The sequence below is a fragment of the Heterodontus francisci genome, chromosome 8 (genome assembly GCF_036365525.1).
Source record: "Heterodontus francisci isolate sHetFra1 chromosome 8, sHetFra1.hap1, whole genome shotgun sequence".
In the NCBI taxonomy this organism is placed as follows: domain Eukaryota; kingdom Metazoa; phylum Chordata; class Chondrichthyes; order Heterodontiformes; family Heterodontidae; genus Heterodontus; species Heterodontus francisci.
In genome coordinates this window covers 119087157-119104129 of record NC_090378.1, presented here as the reverse complement: position 1 = coordinate 119104129, position 16973 = coordinate 119087157, and the positions used below count along the sequence as shown (strand labels likewise).

The following is a 16973-nucleotide window of genomic DNA, read 5'->3' as shown; positions in this document are numbered from 1 at the left end:
TCATTGCTGGCTTTCCTTAACTAACTTGCACTTGTCCATGTGACTATTAATCTTGTCCCGAATTATTCTTTCTAGAAGTTTCCCCACCACTGAGGTTAAACTGACTGGCTTGACATTGCTGGGCTTATCTTTACACCCTTTTTTTGAACAAGGGTGTCACATTTACAATTCTCCAATTCTCTGCCACCATCCCTGAGTTTAACGAAGACTGTAAAATTATGGCCAGTGGCTCTGCAATTTCCACTCTCACTCCCTCAGTATCTCATCCGGTCCTGGTGTTTAATCCACTTTAAGTACAGACAGCCTATCCAATAACTCCTCTTTATCAATTTTAAACCCATCTGGTGTCTGAATTACCTTCTCTTTCACTATGACCTGTGCAGCATCTTCTCCCTTGATAAAGACAGATGGAAAGTATTCATTTCATACCTCAGCCATGCTCCTACCTCCATGTGTAAATCCCCTTTTTGGTCCCTAATCGCCCCACTACTCCTTTTACCACTCTTTTACTATATACATGCCGATACAAGACTATTAGATCCACTATTGTATTAGCTGCCAGTCTCTTTTCATACTCTCTCTTTTCTTCCCTTTGCCTTTTAAATTCCCCTCTGAGCCTTCTACATTCAGCCTAGTTCTCGATTGTAGGGGGAGGTGATGGTGTAGTGGTAATGTCACTTGACCAGTAATCCAGAGGCCCAGGCTAATTTTTTTTTTAGAGATACAGCATTGAAACAGGCCCTTCGGCCCACCGAGTCTGTGCCGACCATCAACCACCCATTTATACTAATCCTACACTAATTCCATATTCCTACCACATCCTCACCTGTACCCAAATTTCCCTACCACCTACCTATACTAGGGGCAATTGCTAATGGCCAATTTACCTATCAATCTGCAAGTCTTTGGCATGTTTGAGGAAACCGGAGCACCCGGAGGAAACCCACGCAGACACAGAGAGAACTTGCAAACTCCACACAGGCAGTACCCAGAATTGAACCCGGGTCGCTGGAGCTGTGAGGCTGCGGTGCTAACCACTGCGCCACTGTGCCGTTCTGGGGACATGTGTTTGAATCCCACCATGGCAGATAGTGAAATTTGAATTCAATTAATAAATCTGGAATTAAAAGCTGGTGGAATGGTGACCATGAAACCATTGTCGATTGTTGTAAAAACCCATCTGGTTCACTAATGTCCTTCAGGGAAGGAAATCTGCAGGCCTTACCTGGTCTGGCCTTCATGTGACTCCAGACCCACAGCAATGTGGTTGACTCTTAAATGCCTTCAGTGGGCAATTAGGGATGGGCAATAAATGCTGGCCTAGCCAGTGACGCCCATATCCCATGATCAAATAACAAAAGAAAATCCACCTGACATTTATCATAAGCAGACTTTTTCTTCTTTATCTTAACCTCTGTCTCTTTTGTCATCCAGGGAGCTCTGGATTTGTTTGCCCCACGTTTCCCCTTCGTGGAAATACACCTTGGTTTTGCCCGAACTATCTCTTCTTTAAAAGCAGCCCATTGTTCAGTTACAGTTCTCCAATTTATCTGGGTCAGATCCATTCTTACCCGAAGAGAGAGAGAGACACAGGGGCACACACCGGGAAGTAAACACAGAGAGAGACACACACAAATACAGACGGAGAGACAGACACACACACAGAGGCACACACCGAGAAGGAAACACAGAGAGAGACACACACACAAATACAGACAAAGAGAGGCACACACAGGGAAGGAAACACAGAGAGAGACACACACACAAATACAGACAGAGAGAGACACACACACAGAGGCACACACAGGGAAGGAAACACAGAGAGAGAGAAAGAGAGACACACACACACACATACACACACAAATACAGAGAGAGAGAGACACACACACAGAGGCACACACAGGGAAGGAAACACAGAGAGAGACACACACACAAATACAGACGGAGAGACAGACACACACACAGAGGCACACACCGGGAAGTAAACACAGAGAGAGACACACACACAAATACAGACGGAGAGACAGACACACACACAGAGGCACACACCGAGAAAGAAACACAGAGAGAGACACACACACAAATACAGACAGAGAGAGACACACACACAGAGGCACACACCGAGAAGGAAACACAGAGAGAGACACACACACAAATACAGACAGAGAGAGACACACACACAGAGGCACACACCGAGAAGGAAACACAGAGAGAGACACACACACAAATACAGACAGAGAGACAGACACACACACAGAGGCACACACAGGGAAGGAAACACAGAGAGAGAGAAAGAGAGACACACACACACACACAAATACAGACAGAGAGAGAGAGACACAGTGACAGTGAAAGACAGAGAGAGTGTGAGAGTGAGTGAGTGAAACACAGAGCAGAGGATATTGTACAGCCCCTGCACTGGAAGCTGTCAGTGTGGTTAACGTTTGGTAAAGGAACCAAGCTCAGACTGAGTAAGTAAACCTCAATCCTCCGTTACTAATCCTTTAAATACTGAAACATTCTAAAACACAAATGCTGAATAGTGGAAGGTGTTAGTAAGGAGCTGCAGTCAATGAAATGGTTCATTGAAGAGCACTGTGTATAACAGGGTGCCCAGCTGTATTTCTTTAGTTACATTCCCCCTTTAACCAACAAGATATAAGTAACCAACTTTTACCGAGTGTGTAGAGGAGATCTGGACGTTTGCAGACTGTGGTCACATTCCTGCTCCATGGAGTGAAATCCCTCACTAGATTCCTGCCAGTCTCAGTGTGAGCTCTGGGTCTCTGTCACAGTCTCTGATATAACTGATCTCAGCACCAGCACAGTGAGACACCGAGGTCCCACCTCCCCCAGCTTTAACTCTGTTCTGTCCACTCCCTGCTTATCTCTTGTCAAAGTTCTGATGACAAACAGTGACAGCAGGGCTCCCAATCCAGTGGCTTCAGTGTTCCAGGGTTTTGGGGAGACTCTCAGTTGCTTTCTCTTTGGGTGAAGTTCAGGCCAAAATTTATCTCTGAACCGACATTGCTAAAAATGCTCATTTACCTCATTGCTGTTTGTGGGATCTTGCTGTGCACAAATTGTCTGCCACATTTCCTACATTCCAACAGTGACTGCTCTTTAAACAAGTCCTTCATTGTCTGTAAATGACTTTGGGAGGTCCTGAGGTGTGAAATACTCGATATAAATACAAGTCTTTCTTTTCTTTTTATTAACCGGGAGCTCCCACAATACCCTGTTGATTAAAGCTGAACCCAGCAGAAAATCCACAGAAAACTGACTAATGTTTGTCTGATTTGTCTGTGTGTTTATTAGACATGACTGAGCAGATAGCAAGAGTTTCAGCAGCAACAAAGGTGTTACTCTAGTGCCCCTCCCACTTTCCCCATCGACTTACATAATACTTACGGGGAAAGGGCTCAGCACCTGCCATCGACTGGTTAAATGTCACCCCTCTAGACTACAGGCCTCCCGTAATCTGCTCTCCATCTCTCTCCTGAAGGCACTATCTCTGGCTGGGGCACAGCTCCACCCTCCCCAAGTGGCCTCATTCCTCCAAGTGTGAGCCGGGAGGTTGAGAATGGCAGGCTATTCGACTGTGAGGTTTTAGTGTTGTCTCAGTGGGTAACACTCTCACCTCTGAGTCAGAATGTCGTGGCTTCAGGTCCCACTCCAGAGACTGGAGCACATAATCCAGGCTGACACTGCAGTGCAGTATTGAGGGAATGCTGCACTGTCAGAGGTGCTGTCTTTCAGATGAGACAAACTGACGTCTGCCCTCTCAGGTGAATGTAAAGGATCCCACTGCACTATTAGAAGAGCAGGGGAGTTCTCCCCGGTGTCCTGGACAATGTTTATCACTCAACCAACACCATTAAAAATCAGATTATCTGCTCAGTATCACTCAGCTGTCTGGGATCTTACTGTGAACAGTTGGCTGTAAAATACTTGAAGATATGCTGAGGTGGTGACAGGCGCTATAGAAATGCAAGTCTTTCTTTGAGGTTGGAGGCTCCTGATCCTGACCCTCGCCCATTGTCCGCACACTCTCACCTTCCAGGGGTCATGGGATCATTCGGAGCAGTGACCCTGCCTGACCCCAGTGCACTGAGACTAATTATAGCCTCACCCTTGACCTCACCCCAGTGCTGGGCAGGAAGGTTTTAAATGACATCTAGAACCTTCTACACTGACACCCAACCCTTCTCCATCCCTCCATCCTCCCCCACGTCATCCAACCCTTCTCCATCCCTCCATCCTTCCCCCCGTCTGAGACTAAACCAGACTGTTCACAGCCTTGGTGTCATATTTCTGACCTCATGTTCCGGCCATCACTAAGACCCCCTATTTCCACCGCAGTAACATCACACGACTGTGTCCCTGCTCAGCTCATCTGCTCATCATCTACCTCACTTTCCTCCTTTATCTCCATTTGTGGCTCAGTGTCATATTTCTGTTTTATAATGCTCCTGTGAAGCACATTGAGATGTTTTAAATGCTTAATGAGATTAAAGGCGCTATACACCACAGCTGCCACCATGTAATGAGAAGCTTTTTATGTTGTCTGATGCAACATGAATGAGGTATGTGGAGATCTGGCTGTTGAAGATCTCAAATAGTGGTGCTCACCTCATTAGCATACAAAGATCTTAAAGGTACATTATTCTTAAAAGCAATCACTGAACATATAAATACAAGTTATTGTTTTGGTTGTTGTTATTTCTGAAGTGTGTTGAGACAAGTCTGTTCCAGTGTTCCGGAGAAAGTTCTCCCGATGTGTATGTGTGATCTGAGATTTGTTAACACTGAGCCTGTTTCCTCCAGATGGACTGATCTATAGTTCGAGCTTCCTGTCAGGTTAACAGTGTCTTAAAGGGACACTGAGTCTTCAAACACTCTTACTATAACCATTTCAGTGCTGAATTTGTGGTAACCCTTCATTACAGATTTAAAAAACTGTCCAACACGATTTAACCATCTGAACATCAAATGATTCAATGTATTTATATTTAGACTAACCTTAGCAAGCTAGGCAAAACAGAAGGAAATCAAGAATTAATGGTTCTCACCTCTAATGGTTAAACACAAACAGGAGTTCATCAACCCAGCTGTCTGTTATCCAATGTGAATTCCAATGTAGAAACACCCACAGAGAGACACAGACGAATATACACATAGACCACTCAAATAGACTCAAAACATACAAATAAACACAGAATACACAAACACACAGCACAGAAATATAAACACACAGAACACACAAATATGAACACAGAATTTACAAAAATATATAGAGAACACAGAAGCATAGACATAGAACACAAAAATGCACAGATAATGCAAATATACACTGAAACACATAAATACACAAAGAGCACACAAATACACGAAGAACAAAATAATATATATTGTTCCGACCAAGGTGGAAGAAATAAATATTAATTCAGTCCCACTTCTTCACGGGTCACAGCTGTTTCTTAGGAATAGAAGGAAAAATAAAATAAATCAGTTTGTCACGTTCTTGATATGAAGTTCTTCAGTTGAATGAGGTGTCCCAGAGTTGAATAGTCGGATGCCACTCAAAGTCTCTCCAGGAGAAGTTGATGAACAGTCTGTGATGGGTCGGCGTTCAGGGCAATTCGGCTACAGTAGGCGTCACACAGGACTTTTGGCAGGGGTGTAGCAACAGGTCTGCTGAGGGCTCACAGCAGCAGTATTGCAGTAGAAGCTTTCTTCAGGTTCCAGGATTTCCCAAAACACAGCAGGCAACAGGAACCATGCTGGATGCAGGAATTCTTCAGAGACAGGAGGCAATCGGAATCTGCCACCTTTCAAATGCAGGGTTTCTTTTCAAGAGATGCAAGTTTCCTTTACAGAGAGAGGTCTTTTTTGGTCTTCAACTTTGATCTCAAGGCAGATCAGCAACCAAATTTCAAATGCCTGCTTTTTGTCTAACTCATTGGATTTTAAAAGGGTCTGAAGTGACAGTAAACCTTCCTGAGCCAATCACATGACCAGACATAGAGTATCCACTGTCATTCAAAGTGATGCTCTGAGGAGGTCAAAAACCCCTTGGCAGGCTTCCTTGAAACGGTTTGCTTTTCCTATTCTTGTATACAAAGTCAACATCCAAAAATTTCAGCTAGTTGCAGGTGTCCATGTCCACTGGAAATCCTGTTTTCAATTTTTAAAAACACACAGAATTCTAAGATTTTAGTACAAAAATAAATCTCTTGTAACAATATGCAGAACACACACATATACACAGAACAAATAAATATATACTCAGAATACATAAATATTTATAGAACACACAAATATATATAGAACACATAAATACACACACAGAACACACAAATATACACACAGGAAACACAGATATACACAGAATATGCAAAAATGCACAAAGAACACATATACCCACAACACACAAATATATACACCGAGCACACAAACATGCAGTGATTAACAGTTTTTCTCTTCTCTTTCAGGCCGAGAGAAGTCTCAACCCACACTGACCCTGCTGCCCCCCTCGGAGGAGGAGGTCAAGGCCAAGGGCACTGCCACCCTGGTGTGCCTTGCCGATCACTTCTATCCCGATGAAGTGGGGGTAGAGTGGAAGAAGGACGGTGCAGCCATTTCGGCCGGGGTTCAGACCAGCAACTACCTGCGAGCTTCGGATAGCACCTACAGTGTCAGCAGCCTGCTGACCCTCTCTGGCTCTGACTGGGAGTCCAACGCCCGCTTCTCCTGTGCCCTGATCCATGAGACCCTCTCCTCTCCCCTCAGTAAGAGTGTGAGCAGATCAGAATGTGTGTAGAGTGTTAGAGACAGTCCGCAGAGGAGACACAACTTTAAATATAACAGGGGTGAGCTGGGAGGATAAAGGTCATTTTCAACACGGAATTTCAACTCTCTTCCTTCTCGTGACTGGGTCTGAGACACTTCTGAGGATCAGGGGTTAAGGCTCGAAATTGGGACAGTGTAGAGGGAGCTTTACTCTGTATCTCACCCGTACTGTACCTGCCCTGGGAGTATTTGATTGGACAATGTAGACGGAGCTTTACTCTGTATCTAACCCGTACTGGACCTGCCCTGGGAGTGTTTGATTGGACAATGTAGACTCGTGATGCCAAGTAAAACCTCTCTAAGATGCTGAAGACTGTCAGCTGAGCTAAAATAATGTGAACCTCAGAATTCGCCGCTCAGTAAACCAGACCTCCTTCCTGCTCACTCTGCAGTTACAATTTAAAGTTTAGTCTCTGTTTAAAGCGACAGGATTCTCATGTTATTGAGAAAATCTCCACAACTGTTTTAATAAACCTCCATTCTCCCTGTGAATTTCTCCAGCTACCTCTCGCTGGGCTGTTTATTCAAGTCTTTTTTCTGTAAATGTAAATCAGTAAAAGGTAATAAACATTAAGAATATTCAGTAAATGTCTTGGGAGTGCTTTGGAAATGTCCCACCTTCCTGTCAGCTGATTGGCTGCATTTCAGCAAGTGAATCTGATGATTGGCTGGTTGACCTGTCAATCAATAACATGTCAGAAGCAGAATTGATTCATAGCCAATTGTAAATCATATTAAAATGATCAGTTTTATCTCAAATCCCTTGAGATTACAAGATTAAAAACAGAAACTGAAAGCAGCTGGAATTAAATCATCACAATCCCAGCATTCACACATCACTCTTCACACTGGAGGTGTTGGTGTAGCCCCAGCTGGTGGGATCGCACTGTGCACTCTGTGCTGACTGCTGAGCAATACCTGAAATGAGCCTGGGACAATCTCAGGGCTGGAGGCCACACTCACAATGTTCATTTCTCCCACCTTAACCAATGCCTCATGGTAACAGTACAAAACTGAACCAAGTGAGGTCTCAGTTTAGAGAGAGGAGCAGTCAGGGTATCATTGTGTACATGACCCTGAGTGTGGGTGTGACTGTTACCCAGTACTGTCTGTAGGTGAGTGTCTCTGAGTGTGGGGGTGTTACCCAGTACTGTCTGTAGGTGTGTGTCTCTGAGTATGGGTGTGTTACCCAGTACTGTCTGTAGGTGTGTGTCTCTGAGTGTGGGTGTGTTACCCAGTACTGTCTGTAGGTGTGTGTCTCTGAGTGTGGGTGTGTTACCCAGTACTGTCTGTAGGTGAGTGTCTCTGAGTGTGGGTGTGTCACCCAGTGCTGTCTGTAGGTGTGTGTCTCTGAGTATGGGTGTCTCACCCAGTACTGTCTGTAGGTGTGTGTCTCTGAGTGTGGGTGTGTCACCCAGTACTGTCTGTAGGTGTGTGTCTCTGAGTGTGGGTGTTTTACCCAGTACTGTCTGTAGGTGTGTGTCTCTGAGTGTGGGTGTGTTACCCAGTACTGTCTGTAGGTGCGTGTCTCTGAGTGTGGATGTGTTACCCAGTACTGTCTGTCAGTGAGTGTCTCTGAATGTGGGTGTGTTACCCAGTACTGTCTGTAGGTGTGTGTCTCTGAGTGTGGGTGTGTTACCCAGTACTGTCTGCAGGTGCGTGTCTCTGAGTGTGGATGTGTTACCCAGTACTGTCTGTCAGTGAGTGTCTCTGAATGTGGGTGTGTTACCCAGTACTGTCTGTCAGTGTGTGTCTCTGAGTGTGGGTGTGTTACCCAGGACTGTCTGCAGGTGTGTGTCTCTGAGAGTGGGTGCGTTCCCCAGTACTGTCTGTAGGTGTGTGTCTCTGAGTGTGGGTGTATTACCCAGTACTGTCTGCAGGTGTGTGTCTCTGAGTGTGGGTGTGTTACCCAGTACTGTCTGTAGGTGCGTGTCTCTGAGTGTGGATGTGTTACCCAGTACTGTCTGTAGGTGTGTGTCTCTGAGAGTGGGTGCGTTCCCCAGTACTGTCTGTAGGTGTGTGTCTCTGAGTGTAGGTGTGTCACCCAGTACTGTCTGTCGGTGTGTGTCTCTGAGTGTAGGTGTATTACCCAGTACTGTCTGTAGGTGAGTGTCTCTGAATGTGGATGTGTTACCCAGTACTGTCTGTCAGTGAGTGTCTCTGAATGTGGGTGTGTTACCCAGTACTGTATGTCAGTGTGTGTCTCTGAGTGTGGGTGTGTTACCCAGGACTGTCTGCAGGTGAGTGTCTCTGAGAGTGGGTGCGTTCCCCAGTACTGTCTGTAGGTGTGTGTCTCTGAGTGTGGGTGTGTTACCCAGTACTGTCTGTAGGTGAGTGTCTCTGAGTGTGGATGTGTTACCCAGTACTGTCTGTCGGTGTGTGTCTCTGAATGTGGGTGTATTACCCAGGACTGTCTGTAGGTGAGTGTCTCTGAGAGTGGGTGCGTTCCCCAGTGCTGTCTGTAGGTGTGTGTCTCTGAATATGGGTGTATTACCCAGTACTGTCTGTAGGTGAGTGTCTCTGAGTGTGGGTGTGTTACCCAGGACTGTCTGCAGGTGTGTGTCTCTGAGAGTGGGTGCGTTCCCCAGTACTGTCTGTAGGTGTGTGTCTCTGAGTGTGGGTGCATTACCCAGTACTGTCTGTAGGTGTGTGTCTCTGAGTGTGGGTGTGTTACCCAGTACTGTCTGTAGGTGTGTGTCTCTGAGTGTGGGTGTGTTACCCAGTACTGTCTGTAGGTGTGTGTCTCTGAGTGTGGGTGTATTACCCAGTACTGTCTGTAGGTGTGTGTCTCTGAGTGTGGGTGTGTTACCCAGTACTGTCTGTAGGTGTGTGTCTCTGAGTGTGGGTGTGTTACCCAGTACTGTCTGTAGGTGTGTGTCTCTGAGTGTGGGTGTGTTACTCAGTACTGTCTGTAGGTGTGTGTCTCTGAATGTGGGTGTATTACCCAGTACTGTCTGTAGGTGTGTGTCTCTGAGTCTGGATGTGTTACCCAGTACTGTCTGCAGGTGAGTGTCTCTGAGAGTGGGTGCGTTCCCCAGTACTGTCTGTTGGTGTGTGTCTCTGAGTGTAGGTGTGTTACCCAGTACTGTCTGTCGGTGTGTGTCTCTGACTGTGGGTGTATTACACAGTACTGTCTGTAGGTGAGTGTCTCTGAGTGTGGGTGTGTTACCCAGTACTGTCTGTCGGTGTGTGTCTCTGAGTGTGGGTGTGTTACCCAGTACTGTCTGTAGGTGTGTGTCTCAGAGAGTGGATGCGTTCCCCAGTGCTGTCTGTAGGTGTGTGTCTCTGAGTGTGGGTGTGTTACCCAGTACTGTCTGTAGTTGTGTGTCTCTGAATGTGGGTGTATTACCCAGTACTGTCTGTAGGTGAGTGTCTCTGAGTGTGGGTGTGTTACCCAGGACTGTCTGCAGGTGTGTGTCTCTGAGAGTGGGTGCGTTCCCCAGTACTGTCTGTAGGTGTGTGTCTCTGAGTGTAGGTGTGTCACCCAGTACTGTCTGTCGGTGTGTGTCTCTGAGTGTGGGTGTATTACCCAGTACAGTCTGTCAGCGTGTGTCTCTGAGAGTGGGTGCGTTCCCCAGTACTGTCTGTAGGTGTGTGTCTCTGAGTGTGGATGTGTTACCCAGTGCTGTCTGTAGGTGCGTGTCTCTGAGTGTGGATGTGTTACCCAGTACTGTCTGTCAGTGAGTGTCTCTGAATGTGGGTGTGTTACCCAGTACTGTCTGTCAGTGTGTGTCTCTGAGTGTGGGTGTGTTACCCAGAACTGTCTGTAGGTGTGTGTCTCTGAATGTGGGTGTATTACCCAGGACTGTCTGCAGGTGTGTGTCTCTGAGAGTGGGTGCGTTCCCCAGTACTGTCTGTAGGTGTGTGTCTCTGAGTGTGGGTGTATTACCCAGTACTGTCTGTCAGTGTGTGTCTCTGAGTGTGGGTGTATTACCCAGTACTGTCTGTAGGTGTGTGTCTCTGAGTGTGGGTGTATTACCCAGTACTGTCTGTAGGTGTGTGTCTCTGAGTGTGGGTGTGTTACCCAGTACTGTCTGTAGGTGTGTGTCTCTGAGTGTGGGTGTGTTACCCAGTACTGTCTGTAGGTGTGTGTCTCTGAGTGTGGGTGTGTTACCCAGTACTGTCTGTAGGTGTGTGTCTCTGAGAGTGGGTGCGTTCCCCAGTGCTGTCTGTAGGTGAGTGTCTCTGAGTGTGGGTGTGTTACCCAGTACTGTCTGTAGGTGTGTGTCTCTGAGTGTGGGTGTGTTACCCAGGACTGTCTGCAGGTGTGTGTCTCTGAGAGTGGGTGCGTTCCCCAGTACTGTCTGTAGGTGTGTGTCTCTGAGTGTAGATGTGTTACCCAGTACTGTCTGCAGGTGAGTGTCTCTGAGAGTGGGTGCGTTCCCCAGTACTGTCTGTAGGTGTGTGTCTCTGAGTGTAGGTGTGTCACCCAGTACTGTCTGTCGGTGTGTGTCTCTGAGTGTGGGTGTATTACCCAGTACTGTCTGCAGGTGAGTGTCTCTGAATGTGGGTGCGTTACCCAGTACTGTCTGTAGGTGTGTGTCTCTGAGTGTGGGTGTATTACCCAGTACTGTCTGTCAGTGTGTGTCTCTGAGTGTGGGTGTGTTACCCAGGACTGTCTGCAGGTGTGTGTCTCTGAGAGTGGGTGCGTTCCCCAGTACTGTCTGTAGGTGTGTGTCTCTGAGTGTGGGTGTGTTACCCAGTACTGTCTGTAGGTGCGTGTCTCTGAGTGTGGATGTGTTACCCAGTACTGTCTGTCAGTGAGTGTCTCTGAATGTGGGTGTGTTACCCAGTACTGTCTGTAGGTGTGTGTCTCTGAATGTGGGTGTATTACCCAGGACTGTCTGCAGGTGTGTGTCTCTGAGAGTGGGTGCGTTCCCCAGTACTGTCTGTAGGTGTGTGTCTCTGAGTGTGGGTGTGTTACCCAGTACTGTCTGTAGGTGCGTGTCTCTGAGTGTGGATGTGTTACCCAGTACTGTCTGTCAGTGAGTGTCTCTGAATGTGGGTGTGTTACCCAGTACTGTCTGTAGGTGTGTGTCTCTGAGTGTGGGTGTGTTACCCTGTACTGTCTGTAGGTGTGTGTCTCAGAGAGTGGATGCGTTCCCCAGTGCTGTCTGTAGGTGTGTGTCTCTGAGTGTGGGTGTGTTACCCAGTACTGTCTGTAGGTGTGTGTCTCTGAATGTGGGTGTATTACCCAGTACTGTCTGTAGGTGAGTGTCTCTGAGTGTGGGTGTGTTACCCAGGACTGTCTGCAGGTGTGTGTCTCTGAGAGTGGGTGCGTTCACCAGTACTGTCTGTAGGTGTGTGTCTCTGAGTGTAGGTGTGTCACCCAGTACTGTCTGTCGGTGTGTGTCTCTGAGTGTGGGTGTATTACCCAGTACTGTCTGTCAGTGTGTGTCTCTGAGTGTGGGTGTGTTACCCAGGACTGTCTGCAGGTGTGTGTCTCTGAGAGTGGGTGCGTTCCCCAGTACTGTCTGTAGGTGTGTGTCTCTGAGTGTGGGTGTGTTACCCAGTACTGTCTGTAGGTGCGTGTCTCTGAGTGTGGATGTGTTACCCAGTACTGTCTGTCAGTGAGTGTCTCTGAATGTGGGTGTGTTACCCAGTACTGTCTGTAGGTGCGTGTCTCTGAGTGTGGGTGTGTTACCCAGTACTGTCTGTAGGTGCGTGTCTCTGAGTGTGGATGTGTTACCCAGTACTGTCTGTCAGTGAGTGTCTCTGAATGTGGGTGTGTTACCCAGTACTGTCTGTCAGTGTGTGTCTCTGAGTGTGGGTGTGTTACCCAGTACTGTCTGTAGGTGTGTGTCTCTGAATGTGGGTGTATTACCCAGGACTGTCTGCAGGTGTGTGTCTCTGAGAGTGGGTGCGTTCCCCAGTACTGTCTGTAGGTGTGTGTCTCTGAGTGTGGGTGCATTACCCAGTACTGTCTGTAGGTGTGTGTCTCTGAGTGTGGGTGTGTTACCCAGTACTGTCTGTAGGTGTGTGTCTCTGAGTGTGGGTGTGTTACCCAGTACTGTCTGTAGGTGTGTGTCTCTGAGTGTGGGTGTGTTACCCAGTACTGTCTGTAGGTGTGTGTCTCTGAGAGTGGGTGCGTTCCCCAGTGCTGTCTGTAGGTGTGTGTCTCTGAGTGTGGGTGTGTTACCCAGTACTGTCTGTAGGTGTGTGTCTCTGAATGTGGGTGTATTACCCAGTACTGTCTGTAGGTGTGTGTCTCTGAGTCTGGATGTGTTACCCAGTACTGTCTGCAGGTGAGTGTCTCTGAGAGTGGGTGCGTTCCCCAGTACTGTCTGTTGGTGTGTGTCTCTGAGTGTAGGTGTGTTACCCAGTACTGTCTGTCGGTGTGTGTCTCTGAGTGTGGGTGTATTACCCAGTACTGTCTGTAGGTGAGTGTCTCTGAGTGTGGGTGTGTTACCCAGTACTGTCTGTCGGTGTGTGTCTCTGAGTGTGGGTGTGTTACCCAGTACTGTCTGTAGGTGTGTGTCTCAGAGAGTGGATGCGTTCCCCAGTGCTGTCTGTAGGTGTGTGTCTCTGAGTGTGGGTGTGTTACCCAGTACTGTCTGTAGTTGTGTGTCTCTGAATGTGGGTGTATTACCCAGTACTGTCTGTAGGTGAGTGTCTCTGAGTGTGGGTGTGTTACCCAGGACTGTCTGCAGGTGTGTGTCTCTGAGAGTGGGTGCGTTCCCCAGTACTGTCTGTAGGTGTGTGTCTCTGAGTGTGGATGTGTTACCCAGTACTGTCTGTAGGTGAGTGTCTCTGAGAGTGGGTGCGTTCCCCAGTACTGTCTGTAGGTGTGTGTCTCTGAGTGTAGGTGTGTCACCCAGTACTGTCTGTCGGTGTGTGTCTCTGAGTGTGGGTGTATTACCCAGTACTGTCTGTAGGTGAGTGTCTCTGAATGTGGGTGCGTTACCCAGTACTGTCTGTAGGTGTGTGTCTCTGAGTGTGGGTGTATTACCCAGTACTGTCTGTCAGTGTGTGTCTCTGAGTGTGGGTGTGTTACCCAGGACTGTCTGCAGGTGTGTGTCTCTGAGAGTGGGTGCGTTCCCCAGTACTGTCTGTAGGTGTGTGTCTCTGAGTGTGGGTGTGTTACCCAGTACTGTCTGTAGGTGCGTGTCTCTGAGTGTGGATGTGTTACCCAGTACTGTCTGTCAGTGAGTGTCTCTGAATGTGGGTGTGTTACCCAGTACTGTCTGTAGGTGTGTGTCTCTGAATGTGGGTGTATTACCCAGGACTGTCTGCAGGTGTGTGTCTCTGAGAGTGGGTGCGTTCCCCAGTACTGTCTGGTAGGTGTGTGTCTCTGAGTGTGGGTGTGTTACCCAGTACTGTCTGTAGGTGCGTGTCTCTGAGTGTGGATGTGTTACCCAGTACTGTCTGTCAGTGAGTGTCTCTGAATGTGGGTGTGTTACCCAGTACTGTCTGTAGGTGCGTGTCTCTGAGTGTGGGTGTGTTACCCAGTACTGTCTGTAGGTGCGTGTCTCTGAGTGTGGATGTGTTACCCAGTACTGTCTGTCAGTGAGTGTCTCTGAATGTGGGTGTGTTACCCAGTACTGTCTGTCAGTGTGTGTCTCTGAGTGTGGGTGTGTTACCCAGTACTGTCTGTAGGTGTGTGTCTCTGAATGTGGGTGTATTACCCAGGACTGTCTGCAGGTGTGTGTCTCTGAGAGTGGGTGCGTTCCCCAGTACTGTCTGTAGGTGTGTGTCTCTGAGTGTGGGTGTATTACCCAGTACTGTCTGTAGGTGTGTGTCTCTGAGTGTGGGTGTATTACCCAGTACTGTCTGTAGGTGTGTGTCTCTGAGTGTGGGTGTATTACCCAGTACTGTCTGTAGGTGTGTGTCTCTGAGTGTGGGTGTATTACCCAGTACTGTCTGTAGGTGTGTGTCTCTGAGTGTGGGTGTGTTACCCAGTACTGTCTGTAGGTGAGTGTCTCTGAGAGTGGGTGCGTTCCCCAGTACTGTCTGTAGGTGTGTGTCTCTGAGTGTAGGTGTGTCACCCAGTACTGTCTGTCGGTGTGTGTCTCTGAGTGTGGGTGTATTACCCAGTACTGTCTGTAGGTGAGTGTCTCTGAATGTGGGTGTGTTACCCAGTACTGTCTGTAGGTGTGTGTCTCTGAGTGTGGGTGTATTACCCAGTACTGTCTGTAGGTGTGTGTCTCTGATTGCGGGTGTGTTACCCAGTACTGTCTGTAGGTGTGTGTCTCTGAGAGTGGGTGCGTTCCCCAGTACTGTCTGTAGGTGTGTGTCTCTGAGTGTGGGTGTGTTACCCAGTACTGTCTGTAGGTGTGTGTCTCTGAGTGTGGGTGTGGTACCCAGTACTGTCTGTAGGTGAGTGTCTCTGGGTGTGGGTGCGTTACCCAGTACTGTCTGTATGTGTGTGTCTCTGAGTGTAGGTGTGTCACCCAGTACTGTCTGTCGGTGTGTGTCTCTGAGTGTGGGTGTATTACCCAGTACTGTCTGTAGGTGAGTGTCTCTGAATGTGGGTGCGTTACCCAGTACTGTCTGTAGGTGTGTGTCTCTGAGTGTGGGTGTATTACCCAGTACTGTCTGTCAGTGTGTGTCTCTGAGTGTGGGTGTGTTACCCAGGACTGTCTGCAGGTGTGTGTCTCTGAGAGTGGGTGTGTTACCCAGTACTGTCTGTAGGTGCGTGTCTCTGAGTGTGGATGTGTTACCCAGTACTGTCTGTCAGTGAGTGTCTCTGAATGTGGGTGTTTTACCCAGTACTGTCTGTAGGTGTGTGTCTCTGAATGTGGGTGTATTACCCAGGACTGTCTGCAGGTGTGTGTCTCTGAGAGTGGGTGCGTTCCCCAGTACTGTCTGTAGGTGTGTGTCTCTGAGTGTGGGTGTGTTACCCAGTACTGTCTGTAGGTGCGTGTCTCTGAGTGTGGATGTGTTACCCAGTACTGTCTGTCAGTGAGTGTCTCTGAATGTGGGTGTGTTACCCAGTACTGTCTGTAGGTGTGTGTCTCTGAGTGTGGGTGTGTTACCCTGTGCTGTCTGTAGGTGTGTGTCTCAGAGAGTGGATGCGTTCCCCAGTGCTGTCTGTAGGTGTGTGTCTCTGAGTGTGGGTGTGTTACCCAGTACTGTCTGTAGGTGTGTGTCTCTGAATGTGGGTGTATTACCCAGTACTGTCTGTAGGTGAGTGTCTCTGAGTGTGGGTGTGTTACCCAGGACTGTCTGCAGGTGTGTGTCTCTGAGAGTGGGTGCGTTCCCCAGTACTGTCTGTAGGTGTGTGTCTCTGAGTGTAGGTGTGTCACCCAGTACTGTCTGTAGGTGTGTGTCTCTGAGTGTGGGTGTATTACCCAGTACTGTCTGTCAGTGTGTGTCTCTGAGTGTGGGTGTGTTACCCAGGACTGTCTGCAGGTGTGTGTCTCTGAGAGTGGGTGCGTTCCCCAGTACTGTCTGTAGGTGTGTGTCTCTGAGTGTGGGTGTGTTACCCAGTACTGTCTGTAGGTGCGTGTCTCTGAGTGTGGATGTGTTACCCAGTACTGTCTGTCAGTGAGTGTCTCTCAATGTGGGTGTGTTACCCAGTACTGTCTGTAGGTGCGTGTCTCTGAGTGTGGGTGTGTTACCCAGTACTGTCTGTAGGTGCGTGTCTCTGAGTGTGGATGTGTTACCCAGTACTGTCTGTCAGTGAGTGTCTCTGAATGTGGGTGTGTTACCCAGTACTGTCTGTCAGTGTGTGTCTCTGAGTGTGGGTGTGTTACCCAGTACTGTCTGTAGGTGTGTGTCTCTGAATGTGGGTGTATTACCCAGGACTGTCTGCAGGTGTGTGTCTCTGAGAGTGGGTGCGTTCCCCAGTACTGTCTGTAGGTGTGTGTCTCTGAGTGTGGGTGTATTACCCAGTACTGTCTGTCAGTGTGTGTCTCTCAGTGTGGGTGTATTACCCAGTACTGTCTGTAGGTGTGTGTCTCTGAGTGTGGGTGTATTACCCAGTACTGTCTGTCGGTGTGTGTCTCTGAGTGTGGGTGTGTTACCCAGTACTGTCTGTAGGTGTGTGTCTCTGAGTGTAGGTGTGTTACCCAGTACTGTCTGTAGGTGTGTGTCTCTGAGTGTGGGTGTGTTACCCAGTACTGTCTGTAGGTGTGTGTCTCTGAGAGTGGGTGCGTTCCCCAGTACTGTCTGTAGGTGTG

At 48.2% G+C, this 16973-nt stretch overlaps 1 gene segment (V, D, J or C); it reads left to right on the top strand.

Moving 5' to 3' along the window:
- Positions 1–7440, top strand: part of LOC137373105 (Ig kappa chain V region Mem5-like) — a 71651-nt gene extending 64211 nt beyond the window's left edge. The window contains 2 exon segments of the V gene segment in view: positions 2441–2471; positions 6495–7440. Coding sequence covers positions 2441–2471; positions 6495–6823 — 360 coding nt within the window.
- Positions 7441–16973: the final 9533 nt, after the last annotated feature.